Source organism: Anolis sagrei, chromosome 10 (genome assembly GCF_037176765.1).
Source record: "Anolis sagrei isolate rAnoSag1 chromosome 10, rAnoSag1.mat, whole genome shotgun sequence".
Lineage (NCBI taxonomy): Eukaryota > Metazoa > Chordata > Lepidosauria > Squamata > Dactyloidae > Anolis > Anolis sagrei.
Window position 1 is genome coordinate 9,892,059 of NC_090030.1, and position 21,040 is coordinate 9,913,098.

General features: G+C 45.2%; 1 protein-coding gene across 1 annotated transcript; it reads left to right on the forward strand.

Moving 5' to 3' along the window:
- Window positions 1-323: 323 nt before the first annotated feature.
- On the forward strand, window positions 324-20,479 carry TNMD (tenomodulin). The gene is made up of 7 exons (XM_060756384.2): window positions 324-456; window positions 623-757; window positions 13,512-13,652; window positions 13,913-14,014; window positions 17,450-17,603; window positions 18,053-18,219; window positions 19,752-20,479. Exons 1-7 carry the CDS (start codon window positions 409-411, stop codon window positions 19,959-19,961), a joined length of 957 nt encoding a protein of 318 aa, XP_060612367.2. The 5' UTR covers window positions 324-408; the 3' UTR covers window positions 19,962-20,479.
- The last annotated feature ends 561 nt before the right edge of the window (window positions 20,480-21,040 follow it).

Consider the following 21,040-nt stretch of genomic DNA (forward strand, 5'->3'; position numbering starts at 1 on the left):
GCTTGTCTTCCCAGGAGATTTGCAGGTTTTTCCGGATGCAATCATTCCAGGAGGTGCATTTAACGTCTGTAGACAGTCCACGTCTCACAGGTGTATAGCAGGGTTGGGAGGACAATAGCTTTATAAACAAGCACCTTGGTCTCCCTACGGATGTCCCGGTCCTCAAACACTCTCTGCTTCAATTTTTTCCGATATCCCCAGTGTTACATTTTTGAAAGATTGGTACCAATAACAGTCACTGGACTCGCTACCTGCTTTTCCAAGCCTAGGAATGGTAAGCCGTTCCTTCTTTGAGACACTCTGAGCCAAGGAAGGCTGGCTCCACCTCGGCCCCAGAGGTCTCTCGCAGCAGTCACACTCGGCACAAGGCACAGAAGGAGGTTTTGCGAAGGAAGGGAAGCAAGCATCATGGCCAAAGATCCCCTGGAAAGCTCCCAGGAGTTTTATGCACTAGATGTAAGTGGGCCATTTAATTACTTCTTTATAAGCTGGGCTTATGTGTGGCTCCTACTCCTTTCATTACTTCCAGATCACCAACTTTATTTCATGCACTGTATACCGTGTATCAACCTTTTCTAATTCTATATTTCCGCCTTTTGCCCTTTTTGCCAACTATTATAAGGCACAAGCATCCGACGCCAGGAAGGAACTGTACAAACGGCACCGGATCCGCTGGGTGCTTCTCTGCACCTTCGTCCTCTCTCTCGTTCTGACATTTCTGGGAGTCTACTATTTTTTGAGCCCATCAGCCAAAAAAGTAAGTTGCACGCTCCGCGCTCAATTCGTTTGAGCCGTTCTTTTTCAATCTCTCTCCTATTCCAAACTATCATCTCTACTTTGAAATTAAAAATATAGAGAGAGAGCATCCGAGGCGGTGCTCAGGAAAGTTTGCAGCCTTCTCTATTTGAGTTGAGGTTTTTTTTTTTTCGTAATGAGTTCTTGGCTACCAAAGCTTTCCGTCACCTTCACAGCGCTGGGCTCAGAATTAATTGTGAGAAAGCACTTTCCATTTTGTTTCAATTAGCTGGCCAGAAGCGGGTGGGAATCCCATTATGGCACCACATTAAGGGAGAAGAAGCCAGCTCTCCAGAGTGATTGATCACGGCCGCGTCCGGCTGCATTTTGCACTTCAACATACCTGCTGCAAAGAGGACCAAGAGGCTCTTAAAGCAGCGAGATGTGTCCAATGTTGCGTTAGCTGGGTTTGGAAAGGGGTGCTTTGTTATTCGTTGAAGGGAAGTTTTAAAGAAAATTTGGAGCCTTCTGTCTTTTATGACTTAATAATGAATTCTTTGCTCCAAAAGCAATCTATCATATTGTTGTTGAAGGCTTTCATGGCCAGTGTCACTGGGTTGCTGTGAGTTTTCTGGGCTGTACGGCCATGTTCCAGAAGCGTTCTCTCCTGACATTTCACTCACATCTATGGCAGGCGTCATGCTGCAATTGATTGCCTTGATTAGCACTGAATAGCCTTGCAGTTTCAAGGCTTGGCTGCTTCCTGCCTGAGGGAATCCTTTTTTGGGAGATGATTAGCTGGCCCTGATTGTTTCTTGTCTGGAATTCCCCTGTTTTTGAGCATTGTTTGTTCTTTACTCCTAAAAAACATCACAACCAGTGATAATGCCTGCCATAGATGTGGCAGGCTTTCATGGCCAGTGTCACTGGGTTGCTGTGAGTTTTCCGGGCTGTACAACCATGTTCCAGAAGCGTTCTCTCCTGACATTTCACTCACATCTATGGCAGGCGTCATGCTGCAATTGATTGCCTTGATTAGCACTGAATAGCCTTACAGCTTGAAGGCTTGGCTGCTTCCTGCCTGGGGGAATCCTTAGTTGGGAGGTGATTAGCTGGCCCTGATTGTTTCTTGTCTGGAATTCCCCTGTTTTTGAGCATTGCTCATTCTTTACTCCCAACAAACCTCACCACCCATGATAATGCCTGCCATAGATGTGGCAGGCTTCCATAGCCAGTGTACTAGGTTGCTGTGAGTTTTTCTGGGCTATATGGCCATGTTCCAGAAGCATTCTCTCCTGACATTTCGCTCACATCTATGGCAGGCGTCATGCTGCAATTGATTGCCTTGATTAGCACTGAATAGCCTTGCAGCTTAAAGGCTTGGCTGCTTCCTTTCTGGGGGAGTCCTTTGTTGGGAGGTGATTAGCTGGCCCTGATTGTTTCTTGTCTGGAATTCCCCTGTTTTTGAGCATTGTTCGTTCTTTAGTCCTAACAAACATCACAACCTGTGATTATGCCTGCCATAGATGTGGCAGAGGTTGTGAGGTCTGTTGGAAACTGGGCAAGTGGGGTCTATATTCCCGTGGAATAATGTCCAGGGTGGGAGAAAGAACTCTTGTTTCTTTGAGGCGAGTGTGAATGTTGCCATTGGTTAGGTTGATTAGCATTGGGTCGTCTTGCAGCAGGAGGCTTCCCAGGCAGGAAGCAGCCAGGCTTTGAAGCTGAAAGGCAATTCAATGCTAATCAAGCTGGCCAATGGCAACATTCACACAAAATAATGGTGATAATTTTTTTTCATATCAGGAGTGACTTGAGAAACTGGAAGGCGCTTCTGGTGTGAGACAATTGCCTGTCTGCAAGGACATTGCCCAGGGGATGCCTGGATTTTTTACCATCCTGTGGGAGGCTTCCTTCCCTGCATGGAAAGCTGGAGCTGACAGATGGGAGCTCATCCCACTTCCCAGATTCAATCATAATAAATAAATAAATAAATAAATCTATAATGAATTATAGATTGAAACCACTGACCTGTCAGTCAGCAGTCCTGCCGGCATAAAGGTTTAACCCAGTGTTGCTCAACCTGGGAGTTGGGACCCCTGGGGGGTCGTGAAGTGGGTGTCAGAGGGGTCGCCAAAGACCATTAGAAAACACAGTATTTTCTATTGGTCATGGGGGTTCTGTGTGGGAAGTTTGGCCCAGTTCTATCGTTGGTGGGGTTCAAAATGATTGTAAGTAAACTATAAATCCCAAAAACTACAACTCTCAAATGTCGTCTATTTCCCCCAAACTCCACTAGTGTTCATATTTGGGCATATTGAGTATTCATGCCAAGTTTGGTCCAGATCCATTATTGTTTGAGTCCACAGTGCTCTCTGGATGGAGGTGAACTACAATTCCAAAACTCAAGGTCAATGACCACCAAACCCTTCCAGTATTTTCTGTGGGTCGTGGGAGTTCTGCGTGCCAAGTTTGGTTCAGTTCCATCATTGGTGGACTTCATTGGTGGAGCTGATTGTAGCTGAACTATAAATCCCAGCAACTACAACTCCCAAATGTCAAGGTGTATTTTTCCCAAACTCCAACAGTGTTCACATTTGGACATATTGGGTATTCATGCCAAGTTTGGTCGAGATGCATCATTGTGTGTGAGTCCACAGTGCTCTCTGAATGTAGTTGAACTACAACTCCAGAACTCAAGGTCAATGCCCACCAAACCTTTTCAGTATTTTCTGTTGGTCATGGGAGTTCTGTGTGCCAAGTTTGGTTCAGTTCCATCGTTGGTGGAGTTCAGAATGCTCTTTGATTGTAGGTGAACTATAAATCCCAGCAACTACAACTCCCAAATGACAAAATCAATCCCCCCTCCCTCAATCCCACTAGTATTTAAATTTGTGAGAATCAGGTATATGTGCCAAATGTGGTCCAGTGAATGAAAATACATCCTGCATATCAAATATTTACATTGCGATTCATAACAGTAGCAAAATCTCACTTATGAAGTAGCAACGAAAATAATGTTATAGTTGGGGGTCACCACAACATGAAGAACTGTATGAAGGGGTCACGGCACTAGGAAGGTTGAAAAACACTGGTTTAACCCATTGCGCCACAGGAGTTTCAGCCCCGTTCTTAACCAAGAGTTGTTTGTAAGTCAGATGTCTGTAACTCCAGAATGCAGAAGTTGGACATTGTTGCTTTCTTAGTCCCTCCTAGGCTCTGTTTTTTGCACCTTGCACTTCAAGAGTTCCTTCCAACAGCATCTCGCAGGCAGAGCGGCAGCCCAACTGGGAGACAGTTTGTGGGGCAGCGGGGAGGCTGGGGCCGGGCAGGAGCTGTCTGGCTTGCTGCTGCCGTTGCTTTCTTCATTGTCTGACCTGACGAAACATCTGTTTGCAATCAGCCGCCCGCTATTCAGGAGCAAGATCTGGAGAATACATTTTCATTCCAGGCACATCCAACCCTCTTGCCACGCAGCAAGTCTTAAGAAGTAAATCCAATTCTTGGCCTCAATTAGAGTAGACCCACCAAACTGACTGAATTTACATAAATGCTGGTTTGTTATTTAGCCATTGATTCAATGGGTGTGTGGGGTTAGCAATTTGATTTAGGCCCACAGATCCCATTTCCCAACCCAGAAAAAAACAGGAGTGTTGGCATGCAACTCCTATCATGCCCAGCAACATATTTTTAAAGACACACAGGTGAGGAAGGCATCGATGGAGTAAGAAGCTGTCTCTAGAGCCAATTGACTTGGAAAGACCTGTATTCCATGTGACACCTGTACAAAATTATCTCCAGACTTGCAATTGAGTTGCTGTGAGTTTTCCAGGCTGTATGGTTGTGCTCCAGAAGCATTCACTCCTGACATTTTGCCTGCATCTATGGCAGGCATCTTCAGAAGTTGTGAGGTCTGTTGGAAACTAGGAAAATGAGGTTGACATATCTGTGGAATAATGTCCAGGTTGGGAAAAAGAACTCTTGTCTGTTTGAGGAAAGTATGATTGTTGCAATTGGAAGGCTTGATTAGCATTTAATGGCCTTGTAGCTGCAAAGCCTGGCTGATTGCTGCCTGGGGGATCCTTGGTTGGGAGACGTTAATGGCCATGATTATTTCATGCCCGGACTTCTTCTTTCTTTTTTTAGTGTTCCTCTTTGGGCTTTTCCAGACAGACCCTATATCCCAGGATCTGATCCCAGGCTTTCTGCTTTAAACCAGATTATATGAGTCTGCATTGCCAGATAACCTGGGATAAACAGAAAACCTGAGATCAGATCCTGGGATATAGGGCCTGTCTCGAAGACCCCTACATTTACTGTCCTGCTTGATTACCATTTAATGGCCTTGCAGTTTAAAGGTCTGGCTGCTTACTCCTTGGCTGCTTACAAGCATGTGGACAATTTCAATAGAAAGGAGGAAACCATGAAAATGAACAAAATCTGGCTACCATTATTTAAAAATCTCTAAAATCAAAACAGTTTTCAAGGTCTGTCTGCTTCCTGCCTGGGGGAATCCTTTATTGGGAAGTGATTAGCTAGCCTTGATTGTTTCTTGTCTAGAATTCCCCCACTCAAAAACAGGGGAATTCTGGGTGCCTCCAGATGTCATTCCCATCATTCGTATCCAAAGCAAAATGCTGGGAATGATAGGAGTGGATATTCAACCACATCTGGAAGCCCCCAGTTTGTTTGCCAACCTTTGGTTCACTAAGCACTGTGGGCCATGGCTTCTCTTTTCATTCCCTCCGTCTCTTGACATCAGAAAGCAACAGTTTGTCCAGCCCTCCGTTTCCTGCCAGGAAAAACAAAGCTACACCAGGGTCTGATTGCAAAGGCGATGCCAGTTTTCTTGCAAACCCAAATAAAGACGAGGAGAACAAACATCCCGAAAAGAAAACAGCCTCCCTCCTTCTGTCAATAAGCAAGCATGCAGAAGAGGCCCTGTGCTTTTTCCTGGGGTTCACCCACAGCCCACATCTGCCGTTGGCCCCTTTGCCAGAAGCCCACCGTCACACAGGAGGCAGCGCATAGAGGCCAAACACCATTCAAATCCAAAGGCGTGTCATTCATTGTAACTCCTGCAGTGGTGGCTCCACCATTAGGAAGTGTGAGATAATTACCTCGGGCATCAACTGTTTGCCTCCTGCCATGGCCATTTCTCTTGAGCACCCTGCCTGGTGAAAGACACACCTGTGTGTGCCTGAAATCCTGTGAAGTCTGCAATGGAAAATGTGCTCCTTCTCCAGGTGTTGCTGGGCTGCAAGGGCCATCATCTTTCTTCATTGGCCGTCCTGGCCAGGGCTGGTTACAGTCCAACAACAACCAGGAAAACAGATATAACAACAACTAGAAAACTTGCTCCATGCAAGTAATGGTGCTCCATGCAGTCATGCTGGCCGCATCACCTTGGAGGTGTCTATGGACAATGATGGCTCTTCGACTTAGGAATTGAGATGAGCACCAACTCCCAGAGTCGGACACGACTGGACTTCGTGTCAGGGGAAAACCTTTACCTTTACCTTTACCTTTACCTTTACCTTTACCTTTACCTTTACCTTTACCTTTACCTTTACCTTTACCTTTACCTTTACCTTTACCTTTACCTTTACCTTTACCTTTACCTTTACCTTTACCTTTACCTTTACCTTTACCTTTACCTTTACCTTTACCTTTACCTTTACCTTTACCTTTACCTTTACCTTTACCTTTACCTTTACCTTTACCTTTACCTTTACCTTTACCTTTACCTTTACCTTTACCTTTACCTTTACCTTTACCTTTACCTTTACCTTTACCTTTACCTTTACCTTTACCTTTACCTTTACCTTTACCTTTACCTTTACCTTTACCTTTACCTTTACCTTTACCTTTACCTTTACCTTTACCTTTACCTTTACCTTTACCTTTACCTTTACCTTTACCTTTACCTTTACCTTTACCTTTACCTTTACCTTTACCTTTACCTTTACCTTTACCTTTACCTTTACCTTTACCTTTACCTTTACCTTTACCTTTACCTTTACCTTTACCTTTACCTTTACCTTTACCTTTACCTTTACCTTTACCTTTACCTTTACCTTTACCTTTACCTTTACCTTTACCTTTACCTTAGAAAACTTGCTCCAGGTTGTCCTGCTGCCCCATTGCCAGCAAAATAATATCCCATTACCAATCCAGTAGGCTTCTTTATATGGTGGGGAAAAAGGCATCTTATCCTTTGGGTTAGGCAAAAAAAAATTGGTCTGATCCCTCTCCTTTTCAGGAGTGGGGTGGAGTGACCAGTGTGCACATGAAAAACATTGTTATGAATCACACTTTTCCGAAAGGCAAGATGATCTTCCTTGAAGCCTTAGCTTGGTCGTTGATGAAATAATATGCCATTTCCAATCCAGTAGGTTTCTTTATATGCTGGAAGGAAAATATCTTAGCCTTTGGGTCAGGTAGAAAAAAAAATATTTGGATCTGATCCCTCTCCTGTTCAGGAGTGGGGTGGAGTGGCCAGTGTGACATGAAAACCATTGTTATTATGATAACATAGAATCATAGAATCATAGAAACAAAGAGTTGGAAGAGACCTCATGGGCCATCCAGTCCAACCCCATTCTGCCAAGAAGGAGGAATATTGCATTCAAATCACCCCTGACAGATGGCCATCCAGCCTCTGTTTAAAAGCTTCCAAAGGAGGAGCCTCCACCACACTCCGGGGCAGAGAGTTCCACTGCTGAACGGCTCTCACAGTCAGGAAGTTCTTCCTCGTGTTCAGATGGAATCTCCTCTCTTGTAGTTTGAAGCCATTGTTCTGCGTCCTAGTCTCCAAGGAAGCAGAAAACAAGCTTGCTTCCTCCTCCCTGTGGCTTCCTCTCACATATTTATAGATGGCTATTATATCTCCTCTCAGCCTTCTCTTCTTCAGGCTAAACATGCCCAGCTCCTTAAGCCGCTCCTCATAGGGCTTGTTCTCCAGGCCCTTGATCATTTTAGTCGCTCTCCTCTGGACACATTCCAGCATGATCTTCCTTGAAACCTTGGCATCTTGATGAAGATGCTGAGAATTTTCCATGCATCTGGAATAAGAAACCTATTGTTGTAGTTCAGCCTGTGATTGTGTCTGATGTTCATGATGGGAATGGAGATGAAGGGTTTTCTGGACCTGGGTCTGTTGTCAATGGGGATGAGGGTTTGCCTGGGCCTGAGTTAAGCGAGATGAGAGGGCCTAGGGGTCTCGTGAAGATTCACAAGGTCACATTCCTGGAAAGGCCCTCAACAGTCTTTCTCTGAGAAACTTTCTTCTGAAGATGAATCATCAATTTAATGAGAGTAAAGAAAGGAAGACTTTTGTAAACAGAGGCATAGTTCTCAGGCACAAGGAAAGTCAATTAATTTGCAAGAAAAGAGAGATAAGAAACCCTTATCTGGTTGTAAGGGCAAGAGAAATACTTTCCTTTCAGTTCTGGGGTCAGGAAAAGCTTTATATTGATACAAGGGAAATAATTGCCTCAGTCTCATCAATGTTGGAATTTCATGACGGTCTTGTTTGCAGCTAAACGTCAAAAAAACCAAGATTATGGCAACAAGAATGATTGACAACTGGAAAATAGAGGGAGAAACCGTGGAGGCCGTGACAGACTTTGTATTTCTAGGTGCAAAGATTGCTGCAGATGCAGACTGTGGCCAGGAAATCAGAAGACGCTTCCTTCTTGGGAGGAGAGCAATGTCCAGTCTCGATAAAATAGTAAAGAGTAGAGACATCAGACTGGCAACAAAGATCCACCTAGTCAAAGCCATTGTATTCCCTGTAGTCACCTACGGATGTGAGAGCTGGACCTTAGGGAAGGCTGAGCGAAGGAAGATCGATTCTTTTGAGCTGTGGTGTTGGAGGAAAGTGCTGAGAGTGCCTTGGACTGCGAGAAGATCCAACCAGTCCATCCTCCAGGAAATAAAGCCCGACTGCTCATTGGAGGGAAGGAGACGAGAGACAAAGTTGAAGTACTTTGGCCACATCATGAGGAGACAGGAAAGCCTAGAGAAGACAATTATGCTGGGGAAAGTGGAAGGCAAAAGGAAGAGGGGCCGACCAAGGGCAAGACGGATGGATGGCATCCTTGAAGTGACTGGACTGACCTTGAGGGAGCTGGGGGTGGTAATGGCCGACAGGGAGATCTGGCGTGGGCTGGTCCATGAGGTCACGAAGAGTCGGAGACGACTGAATGAATGAACAACAACTTGTTTCCAAGTGTTCCTAGTTTCATGTACAAAGTTTTGCCAGGCTCCTGATCTGTGTATTGGATTTTCATGCTGCCTTGTTCTATCAGTTTTGTACCTTTGAATCTCATGGGTCACCTTATGCCTTGAAGTTCGTGGACTATTCTTTATATTGGGACTATATTGTTTTTTTACCATTTTTACTGCTTTGTCTACATTTATTCTTTAGTAAACTGCTTGCTGATTTTAACAAGCTGGTGTGGTATTTTAAGGGCAGAGGTGCCCTGCTCTGGAGTTACTTATTACTTACTTTACTTAGGCAATCCCTCATTGTCCGAGTAGGATAATCTTCCAAGATCGGTGTACTGGCGGTGGGTCCATAGGTGACTGTGGGGCCCTATTCTTGATATGAATCTTCTCCCACAGTGAGGGCATTGGTTTCAGGTGGAAGGCGGTCCCGGTTGGGGTTGGCTTGACGCGCCTTCCTCCTGGCACATTTTTCTCTTTCGCCCTCCATTCGTGCCACTTCAAATTCTACAGCACTGCTGGTCACAGCTGACCTCCAGCTGGAGCACTCAAGGGCCAGGCCTTCCCAGTTCTCAGTGTCTATACCAGAGTTTTTAAGGTTGGCTTTGAGCCCATTTTTACATCTCTTTTCCTGTCCTCCAACATTCCATTTTCCGTTCTTGAGTTCAGAGTATAGCAACTGTTTTGGGAGACGGTGGTTGGGCATCTGGACAATGTGGCTGGTCCAGCGGAGTTGATGACGGAGGACCATCACTTCAATGCTGGTGGTCTTTGCTTCTTCCAGCACGCTGACGTTTGTCCACTTGTCTTCCCAAGAGATTTGCAGGATTTTTCAGAGGCAGCGCTGATGGAATCGTTCCAGGAGTGTGACGTCTGTAGACAGTCCATGTTTCACAGGCGTATAGCAGGGTTGGGAGGACAATAACTTTATAAACAAGCACCTTTGTATCCCTACGGATGTCCTGTATAGCACCCATCACCTAATTGCCAAGAGCTAAGGAGACAAGCAGGTTCTCCCAGGAACTGTATGCAAGGAAAGCTGAGTAGTATTTGTCTGAGAGAAAGAAGGGAAGAATATGGAAACACCAGCCTTTCTTTTGCATCTGCTTCTCAGCCCCAAATATACCTGCTCACCTTGTGCATCAATGAACAAAAATTGACTGTCAAAGAAAGTCGAGCCAGTAAATGAATGCTTTGTTGCTGCCAATAATTCAGATATGAAAGGAGTGAATACAGGTGTATATAATGAGATATTGAGATGGTCTCCATTAGGAAAAGCTATCCTGGGAACAGAAAAATAACCCCAGAGGTTTCCCAAGGTAGTGATTTCAGCCTTTTGACACTGATTTTAAGATTCAGGGAGGATAAATGAGGGCCAAACAGACCGGGAAAGTTTAGCCTGGCAAATCCTAGCTGGTCTAAGTCAAATCTCAGATTCCAGCGTCTGAAAGGAGGCATCTCCCCGCACCTTCTCCTGTCTCCTCTAAGGAATGTGCAGTGTATGAAAAATGCAAGCAGTTTGGGGAGGTTGCCAAGGGCTGCGCTGAGAGTTTCGGAGAGTTGTAATCCAGAAGAAAAAGAAAAAAAAATCAGAGATCCAAATAAATTATGTATCACAGAAATATTATATATGTTCAGTTCCTTAGTCAAAGGAAGCTGGCCTTGGGCAAACACTTGCAACCCTCGAAGAGGTGTGTGGGTGTGATGAGATAAACAGCTCCGCCTTACTATTGGGTGTAAAAAATATATTTTTCAAAAACCACCAACTTTCTGAAAGACTTGCTTTCTCTGTATCAGCTTTGCTCAATTTAAACAGACTCATCCACAGCAATTTACAGAGGCTGAGTGGCCATCTGTCAGCAGAATGGGGTTGGACTGGATGGCCCTTGGGTCCCTTCTAACTTTATTATTCTATAATAACTCCCATTATCTCTTCCTTTTACAGAGAAATGGCTGTGCAGTCTAGGGGTGATGGAGTGAGGTTGGTTTGGGAAAAACTACTGCGGGATATTGTAATGTCAGCCAATACTCTACCTCAACAGTGAAGGATCTCTCCCTCTTGGAAAAAAAGTTCCAAATGGGATCTTTAGCCAAAGTCAAAAGAAAAATAATTCCCCGAGTGAAGGTTGGAATTTTCTCCCAATAACATCTTCAGATGCCACTCTGCCTGATGCAAAGCACAGCTTGTTCTTGGAGAGAGTCTGGCAAGGCAGCCCGCCAGTCCTTTCTGGGACCTCATCTTATATGTTCCGTAGTATGAATTTTCCAGAGTGTCTTCATTGAAACTACAAATGCATATATTGCTAAGGGTTTCCTTAAAAAGGTATCAATATGATACTTTTGAAATCTGACTTGTGGCCATTAGTATTCCTCCAAAGGCACATCTCATGCAAGCGGTCAGTCCACCAAGCCGCTGTGTGTGGAGATCCAAAAACAGACAAGAATGGTAGTTAAATTAGGGGAGGGAATTAGTCCTTCCTTCCTTCCTTCCTTCCTTCCTTCCTTCCTTCCTTCCTGCCCTCCCTCTCTCCATCCCACCCTCCTCCTTTTTCCTTCCTTCCTCCCTTCCTTCCTTCCTTCCCTCTCTCCCTCCCTCCTTCTCTCCTTCCTTCCTTCCTTCCTTCCTTCCTTCCTTCCTTCCTTCCTTCCCTCCCTCTCTGCCTCCTTCTCTCTCTCCCTCTCCTTCCTTCCTTTCTTCCTTCCTTTCTTCCTAGCACAAACAGCACTGGGTCCCAGCTATCATACTACTAAACCTCCTCCCTCCCTCCCTCTTTCTTTTCTTTTCTTTTCTTTCTTTCTTTCATTCTTTCCTTTCCTCCCTCTCTTTCCTTCCTTCCTTCCTTCCCTCCCTCTTTCTTTCTTTCTTTCTTTCTCCTTCCTTCCCTCCTTCCTTCCTTCATTCCTTCACTCACTCACTCACTCACTCACCCTTTCTTTCCTTCCTTCCGTCCTTCCTTCTTTCTTTTTTTCTTTCTTTCTTTCTTTCTTTCTTTCTTTCTTCTCCTTCCTTCCCTCCCTCTCTCCCTCCATCTCTCCTGCAGTAGAGCAAAAAAGAGGGCTGTTTTAAGGAAGCCCAGGGTAGATAACTCCAGGACAACGCTCTCCTTCCCTGAGCCTCCTTAAAAAGTCTTGGAAAGCTGTGTGTCGGGAGAGAGTGTGCACGCATGGAGTGCCTATAGCAGCTGTCTCCTCCAGAGTAGAAAGAAACAGCTTTAATGAAGCATTAAACCCAGACAGAAAGGAAAGGATCGCAGAAAGAGTGGTATCTTTAATGCTTTTAATCCAGGTGTTATTGTAGGATATGGAAGGTGAGCCTGTGGGAAGTCCCCTCCCCCCATAATGGACTGGATAGAGTGCCTCTTTAATCCTGTTGCTGTCACCCAGGTTCCCTTGGTGGAAAAAAAGGATCCCAGGAATAAAAAAGGGGAGCTTTGTAAGTTCCCCATTGCTGCCAATAATAATTATTATTATTATTATTTATTTATTTATTTATTTATATTCCACCCTTCTCACCTCGAAGGGGACTCAGGGCAGATCACAGTACGCATACACGGCAAACATTAAATGCCGCTTTGTATAGACAATACACAGACAGAACAGAACAGAAGGAGGTGCATGCAAGGTTGGGCTCGAGTCCCAAGGGGTGCTGTTGCTCTATCCTCTATGATGAAGAGCCATCAGGACTTCCTCCTTCCTTTTGGTTGTCCAGCATTTTTTGATCTTTTTTCTTTATGGCGTCATAAAACACCTCCCTCGCTTTTAGCGGTGCCTATTTTCTCTCATCACAGCTAAGCTGTTTTCAAATTACTTAGGTAAACAATGATCTAAGCTGACAATTGGCAGCTCATGCCAACCCAAGGTTTCAAACTTGCAACCTTTTGGTTGATAGATCTTATAATTGCTGATGATTTACCAGCTGTGCTAAACCTCTGGTCAGATCTAGCTGGATTTTTCAACTACGAACTGAAAACAGCTATCTGGCTACCCAACCTTGTTCAGGAGCCATTCGAAAACGGATATGGAGGTCTACTGGTATCTGGCCTGCAGGAACAGATCAAGGTTCAGCTGAAATGCACAAGCCTAGTGGGCAGTGAGAAGCCCCCGGCGGCGCAGTGGGTTAAAGCACTGAGCTGCTGAGCTTGTTGATCGAAAGGTCGCAGGTTCGATTCCGGGGAGCAGCGTGAGCTTCCGCTGTCAGCCCTAGCTTCTGCCAACCTAGCAGTTCGAAAACATGCAAATGTGAGTAGATCAATAGGTACCGCTCCGGCGGGAAGGTAACGGTGCTCCATGCAGTCATGCCGGCCACATGACCTTGGAGGTGTCTACGGACAACGCCGGCTCTTCGGCTTAGAAATGGAGATGAGCACCACACCCCAGAGTCAGACATGACTGGACTTAATGTCAGGGGACTACCTTTACCTTACCTAGTGGGCAGTGACCATGCTGGGTGAGGGATTTGTAGGTATTGCCCAAAAAAGTAACTTTTCCAAGTTCAGAAAAACACAAAGACCGAAAAGAGCTTCTGTGCTCTCTTCAATTTATTGTTTCAGGTCTATGATATGGAACACACCTTTTTCAGCAATGGGGAACGGCAACAAATATTCATGAAGATAGATCCTCTTGCCGGGACAGAGATCTTCCAAACTGGAAAGGGCAGCGAGGAAGTCTTGGAAATACATGACTTTAAAAATGTAAGTATAGCTGTCCAGGGTTGGCAATTGTCTAAAGCAGACTGAAGCAACTGCCTCAGGCAGTCTGGTCTCAAAGAGCAGAGTTGTGTGTGCTTTGCAGCCGAAGAAAACTCTGCCTTTGCTGCTATCTCTGCCAATATAAGTTCTCTTTACTGATCATGAAAATGGTGCATGATGTTCTGAATTTAGTTATGACCATATGACTGCAGGCCTGTTCTCCTTTCATCACGCCTTCACCTGACTATCTTTTGCTCCAACAGGGAATCACTGGCATCTTTTTCAGCGGAGATCCAAAGTGCTTCATCAGGAGCCAAATGAAAGGGATACCGGAAACATCTGACATTGAAATGGAGGAGCCTGAGGTTTGCAGAGAAACGTGGATTCAATCAAACCAGATAGATCTGTCAGAGATTAGAACAGCGCAGAAAGTACAGAGAAAGTAATCCCGTTCACTTTCAAATGCAACAACAGACATGCTCGGCATATTTTGTTAAATGCCGAACTAAGGCCTAGCTGAACCTGTCCAGACGGAATCAGTTTTAACTTTGAAATTGGTCCAAATTTAGTCTAGTGGAGAGAGCAGTCTGAAATTGCATCCAGGTTCTATTTCTGATTTCTCAAAACGAATGCATGGATCCAAAGACCCTCTTCTCTTTATATCCTTACTACCTAGAGTTATTCGAAGAAGTCATGTTTTTATATATTATATTATATTACTTTGATTGCAGGTGAACTATAAATCCCAGTGCCTACAATGGCTATAAATCAAGGTGAATCCCCACACCCCGCCCCCGCAAACCTCTCCAGTATTTTTCTGTAGTCATGAGGGTTCTGTGAGCCAAATGTGGTCCAGGTCCATTGTCAGTGGGGGTCATAGTCCTCCTTTGATGCAGGGTAAACTACAACTTCCATCATGTGGAATCAATCCCCCAAACATCTCCAGCATGTTTAGTTGCTGATTAGGTCTGCTCTGTTTGTTGTGCAGATAGACTTGAAAAGAAAAGGAAAAGGTTATGGGAGGGGCAGTGGGCGGGATCATGCAAATTACACACCAATGGCAAAAGTAAGAAACACTGAGGTGTCTATGAAGGAGGAATCACATAAAATGTAGGATGAAATTGTCCCCGAATGAAAGCATTCCTTAGGTGGTGGGCAGTATGGTGTTTGGGGAGGACATGGCAGGGGTTGGGCTACATGTTCATGGTGCTCACTATAACCTGAAATGTCATTGGAGGGAGGGCTTTTGGTGGCTCCTCAGCACTGTGGGTTAAAGCTGATTGTGGACGTGGGAGCCTGTCTGTGGAAGTGGGCACCCCAGCCACAGACACACATACATTTTTCACTTTATTATGTGTATAGATTTTGGTCAACGGATAACATTTCTAAGATATGAATGGGAAGGATCCTAAAAGCAGGAATTGCACTTTACCTAAAGAGAGGAAGTATATTATCAAAAGAAAGAAGGCTGAAGGAGGCACAAATGTGCATATAATTTGCATTGGCTAATTCGTATTTACAGATGCCACGCTGATTTATTATTTATTTATTTATTTCGCATATTTCTACCCTGCCCTTCTCAACCCCCGAGGGGGAACTCAGGGCGGCTTATAAAAGGCACAATTCGATGCCTACACTGTTGTAAGTCAGCGTGTGCCTCATGTATCTACTAGTGCTAGTAGGAGGAAACGAGGCTAGCATCGGGGATGTCGATGACCTAATTTCCCCGGGGAGTGAGTTCCACAGCAGCTGAAGCACATTAGGGACATGTTCCTAGAATCTAGTGATGGGGAAGAGTTTCAGGGGTTTACTCATGAAGAGATGGAGATGGAGGATTACCGTGGTGTAAAGCGAGTAGCACGCAGTTCAGATAGCGATGAGGAATCAATTTCCAAGCGTCTTAAAGAGATAGCAGATAGCTACGGGTCTGAAAGTGATGATGAAGAGCTTGACTGGACTAGGGTCCAGGAGGTTCAGGATGTGATTAATGCTTCAACCTCCAGTGATGAGTTCCAAGGATTCACAGACCCATGGGTTTCAGATACTGCTTCTCAGGATGCAGCCCTGAGTGCAGACTGGCAACAATGGAGGGAACGCAGTTCACCTGTGGAACTGGATGCACCTGGAAGCGAATCTAGTGATTCTGATGGGATTTAAGGAGTAGCCTTGGGTCCATCATGTTGCAGAGTTCAAAGTGTTGTGTACCTGTGCATTCTGCTGTTAACTCTTGCCTTGAGTCCTTGCATCGAGAATCGTGTTTCCGTGACCGTGCTGACTACTTTGCCTGCCTTGGAACTGTGAGTCTTGTCTCCTGCCCTGACCTTGGACCGTCTTGACTATTCTGCGATTCTGCCTGTCTCCTGCGTGGACTTCGGACCGTTCCTCATACTGCTTTTTGCTTTGTGATTTTTGAACTGCCTGTATTCCATTCTTACGACGAACTGTTTGTCTGTTTTACTTCAGTTTCCTTTTTTCTGCCCAGACTGCCTGGGTTGCTGCCTTGTTTACATTCCTGCAAGCTGCAGGCTCTTTTGTTTACAAGCTCTGCTGATAAGAGTCATTTGACTTGTTAATTTGCCATGAAACACCTTTTGTTAACCCTTAAGCTGCTGTTTCGCCTCGTTGGTCCGCCTGGGTCTTGACATACACAATAGTACAAATAAACATATATAAACAACACTTATAACAGTTTTAAACAGTTAAAACAATTAGTTATATATCACAATCAATAAAACCAATCTCATGCTCAACGTTCGCCAACTCAGAATTCATTCCACATTGTCAATTCCTATCAGTTCTAGTCGTCATTGTCCTTTATCTGTCTGCCAGATTACCCAAACGCCTGGTCCCAAATCCATGTTTTTAATTTCCTTCTAAAGGAAAGGAGGGATGTCGATGACCTAATTTCCCAGGGGAGTGAGTTCCACAGGTTAGGGGTCACCGTCAAGAAGGCCCTGCTCCTCGTCCCCGCCAATCTCACTTGTGATAGAGGCGGAGCCGAGAGCAGGGCCTCCCCAGAAGATCTTAAACTCCAAGGCGGGACGTAGAGGGAGATGCGTTCGGACAGATACGTTCGGACAGATGTTTTTAATTTCCTTCTAAAGGAAAGGAGGGATGTCGATGACCTAATTTCCCCGGGGAGTGAATTCCACAGGTGAGGGGTCACCACCGAGAAGGCCCTGCTCCTTGTCCCCGCCAATCTCACTTATGATAGAGGTGGGGCTGAGAGCAGGGCCTCCCCAGAAGATCTTAAACTCCGAGGCAGGACGTAGAGGGAGATGCGTTCGGACAGATACGCTGGGCCGGAACCGTATAGGGTTTTGTAGGTCAAAACCAGCACTTTGAATTGTGCTCGGAATTGGATCGGCAGCCAGTGGAGCTGACACAACAGAGGGGTGGTATGCTCCCTGTATGATGCTCCGGTGAGTAATCTGGCTGCCGCCCGCTGGACTAATTGAAGTTTCTGAACAGTCTTCAAAGGCAACCCCATGTAGAGTGCATTGCAGTAATCTATTCGGGATGTAACAAGAGCGTGGACCACTGTGGCCAGATCCGACTTCCCAAGGTACGGGCGCAGCTGGCGCACAAGTTTTAATTGGGTTTGCCTTCATCTGTCAAAAGGATATCTACCCATTTTTTTTCTGAACCCAAGTGAGAAACGGTGCATGTTCAGCTTTGGATGCAAAGTGAGGCGTATTTGTCCAGAAAACACAGAATTTCAGCCTGGAAACGAAAAGCTGGTGAAATGCCACTCTCTGAAATTGCAAATAAAGTGCAAGGCTATTTCATTTCCTTTGCAGGAAGAGAAAACAACATCAACTTATTTCGAGCAGTCTGTAGTCTGGGTTCCAGGGGAGAAACCGGTTGAAAACAAAGATTTCCTGAAGAATTCCAGGATTTTGGAATTTTGCGAAAATGTAACTGTGTATTGGATGCACCCAGCCTTGTTGAAAGGTAAAGCATTCTCCATCACTTTCACATTGATGCCAAGCCAGGATTTAGAAAAGTTACTTTTCTAAAGCTACCGCTGGGTAGGAAATTTTGTGAGTTACTTTCGTAAACTGACTAAGCACCTCATCACACTAGAGAATGAATCCACTTTGAATCCGGTTTTTGCCTCCGGAAAAATTCTGGAGTTCGTAGTTTAGTGAGGCTGTTAAAGTCTCCTCCCTAAACTACAAATCCCAGAATTCTGCAAGAGGCGGAAACCGGATTTTAAGTGGATTCATTCTCTAGTGTGCTGAGGTCCATAATAGGTTTTTTGGGGGGGGTATAGTCCAAGAATTTGGTTTTTCGTCTAGATTGTCCCAAATCTTTTATTATGGGTCATTCTGACTTGGACTTCTATTATTGCTGTACAATCTTCTCATTCACTCAGCTGTGGAAAAAAATCTCGATTTTAGAGACAGAAGTCTTTGACTTTGAAAACGAAGGCGAGGTGGAGAATGGGTTCCCAACAGGCAAGCAAAAGCCGACTGAAGGTCATCAAGAAGAAAAGGAAAGAGAGAAATCCGGCAAGAGGCGTCAGGCTCGGCAGCTCACGCAGGAGGACTTCCCAGTGAACGACTACGTGAGTCTCTGCCAGGAAATAAACAGTCCGCAGGTAGCACTGAGCTCTGGGTTGAGCTTCAAAGGGAGAAGATATCAAGCGTGCCTTTCGGTACAGCCCCAATTCCCTGCCTGTTTGCTTACCACCACCACCACCACCACCTTGGAAAGTAATGCCAGGCGCCAGGTTGGGGGAAAAACTGCTTTAAAGCATTGCACAATTAGAATAGACAGGGAGCTTCATAGATAGATGGATGGATGGATGGATGGATGGATAGATAGATGGATAGATGGATAGATAGATAGATAGATAGATAGATAGATAGAAAGATAGAAAGATAGAAAGATAGAAAGATAGAAAGATAGAAAGATAGAAAGATAGAAAGATAGAAAGATAGAAAGATAGAAAGATAGAAAGATAGAAAGATAGAAAGATAGAAAGATAGAAAGATAATCTAAATATGCCTGTCTGTACCATATAGGCTGTTGCTTGGTGGGTTGGCCCTCTCTGGAATGGCTGTTGCTAAGTACAGTGGCCCTCAAACAATCATTGTCAATGACAAAATGGCTATGGAAGTTCTAATTGTGTTAAATTAATGCTAATAACATGGAACGTTTTGTTTTTTTTGGTGGCTCTGGGAGCTTTATCACTTAACCAGTGAGGGCGCTGGAGTGGCTGTTGCTAGTGAAGTGGCCCTCACTGGAGTAGCTGCTACTTGGTGGAGTGGCCCTCACTGGAATGGCTATTGCTAGGTGGTGTGGCCCTCACTAGAGTGACTATTGATAGGTGGAGGGACCGTTGCTGGAGTAGCTGTTGCTAGCTGGAGTGGCCCTCTTTGGAATGGCTGTTACTAGGTAGGGTGGCCCGCACTGAAGTGGTTGTTGCTAGGTGAAGTGGCCCTCACTGGAATGGCTGCTGCTACGTGGAGTGGCCCTCACTGTAATCACTGTTGCTAGGTGGAGTGGCCCTCACTGGAATGGCTGTTGCAAAGTGGAGTGGCCCTCGCTGTGATAGGAGTTGCTAGGTAGAGTGGCCCTTGTTGGAAAGGCTGTTTCTAGGTCGAGTGGCCCACTGCGATGTCACTAGGGAAGAAAGATGGCATGTGTATGAAGGGGAAGGAATGAAAGAGCCCTAAAGAGAGCCAGGTTGCCCTCACAGAGCTGGAGAAGGGAGAAAGGGAGAAAAGGGGGAAGGGAAAGAAAAGAAGGGAATGAATGAGGGAGTGACAAGAAAGAACGAGGAAAGGAAGGAAAAGAAAGGAAAGGGGAAAAGGTATGAGGGGAGAGAAAGAGAAACAAGGGATGAAAGCAGGGGGGGGGGGTAGCAGCCCCTCTGACACCCTCGCAATGCCAAGCATAGATGCTTGTTGCAAATAAAGGAGCCATGTGTTTGTACCCAGTTACCTCAAAGCTGCCCAGAGTCCTATAGTCCAAAGTAGGATTGCTCCAGTATGTCAGCTGTGCATTCCTGCCTTGGGCATTGGCCTAGATCTATTGTATTCCTGGAAGCAAGATCAGGAATCGGTGCCTCATTTCTCCTTTTTCGTTTTCCAGACGGAGAACGGGCTGGAGTTCCACCCGCTGTGGGATGAGAGGGGCTACTGCTGTGCCCAGTGCCGCCGTGCCCATCGATACTGCCAGCGGGTCTGTGAGCCTTTGCTGGGCTATTACCCCTACCCTTACTGTTACGGAGGGGGGCGGGTCATCTGCCGGGTCATCATGCCGTGCAACTGGTGGGTAGCACGTATGTTGGGGCGGGTGTAAGCATACTTAGCCAAGGAAGACAAGTATGCCATAGCAGTACATAGAATCTCCCTAGGCCATTCCTAGGAAGCCACTTTGCAGCAAGAATGACATAAAGCACCCTTCCACTGCTCATTATTTGCTCCAAAGACCAACCTGGCCAACTAGAAGAGGTTAAGGTGGCAAGAAACCTATAACCTATTTACTGAAACCCAGTATAGTTTCACTAGGTATGTTAACCATTTCCATGGGGAAGAGGACATAGGACAGCAATACGGAGACTGCCCTAATTTCAATCCTTGTCATCTCCAGTGTATTTATGTTTCAAGGATGACCTATAACAGTGTTTCTCAACCTTCCTAATGCCACGACCCCTTCATACAGTTCCTCATGTTGTGCTGACCCCCAATCATAAAATTATTTTTGATGCTACTTCATAACTATAATTGTGCTACTATTATAAATGATAATATAAATATCTCATATACAGGATGTATTTTCATTCACTGGACCAAATTTGGCACAAATACCCAATACACCCAAATCTGAATACTGATGGGGTTGGCGAGAATTGATTTTGCCATTTGGGAGTTGTAGTTGCTGGGATTTATAGTTCACCTACAGTCAAAGAGCATTCTGAACTCCACCAACAATGGAATTGAACCAAACTTGGCATACAGAACTCCCATGACAGACAGAAAATACAGGAGGGTTTTGGTGTGCATTGACGTTGAGTTTTGGAGTTGTAGTTCACCTACATCCAGAGAGCACTGTGGACTCAAACAATGATGCATCTCGACCAAACTTGGTATGAATCCCCAATATGGTCAAATGTGAACACTGGTGGAGTTTGGGAAAAATAGACATTGACATTTGGGAGTTGCAGTTTTTGGGATTTATAGTTCACCTACAATCAAAGAGCATTCTGAACTCTACCACTGATGAAATTGAACCAAACTTGGCACACAGCACTTCCATGACCAACAGAAAATACTGGAAGGGTTTGGTGGGCATTCACCTTGAGTTTTGGAGTTGTAGTTCATCTACATCCAGAAAGCACTGTGTACTCAAACAATGATGGATCTGGCCCAAACTTGGCA

Excerpts from the sequence above, each read along its gene's own strand:
- TNMD (XM_060756384.2), top strand. The coding sequence starts at position 409 with ATGGCCAAAGATCCCCTGGAAAGCTCCCAGGAGTTTTATGCACTAGAT. Across the intron at positions 457-622 it reads AGGAGTTTTATGCACTAGAT|GCACAAGCATCCGACGCCAG; the intron begins GTAAGTGGGCCA and ends AACTATTATAAG. Across the intron at positions 18,220-19,751 it reads ACTTCCCAGTGAACGACTAC|ACGGAGAACGGGCTGGAGTT; the intron begins GTGAGTCTCTGC and ends TTCGTTTTCCAG.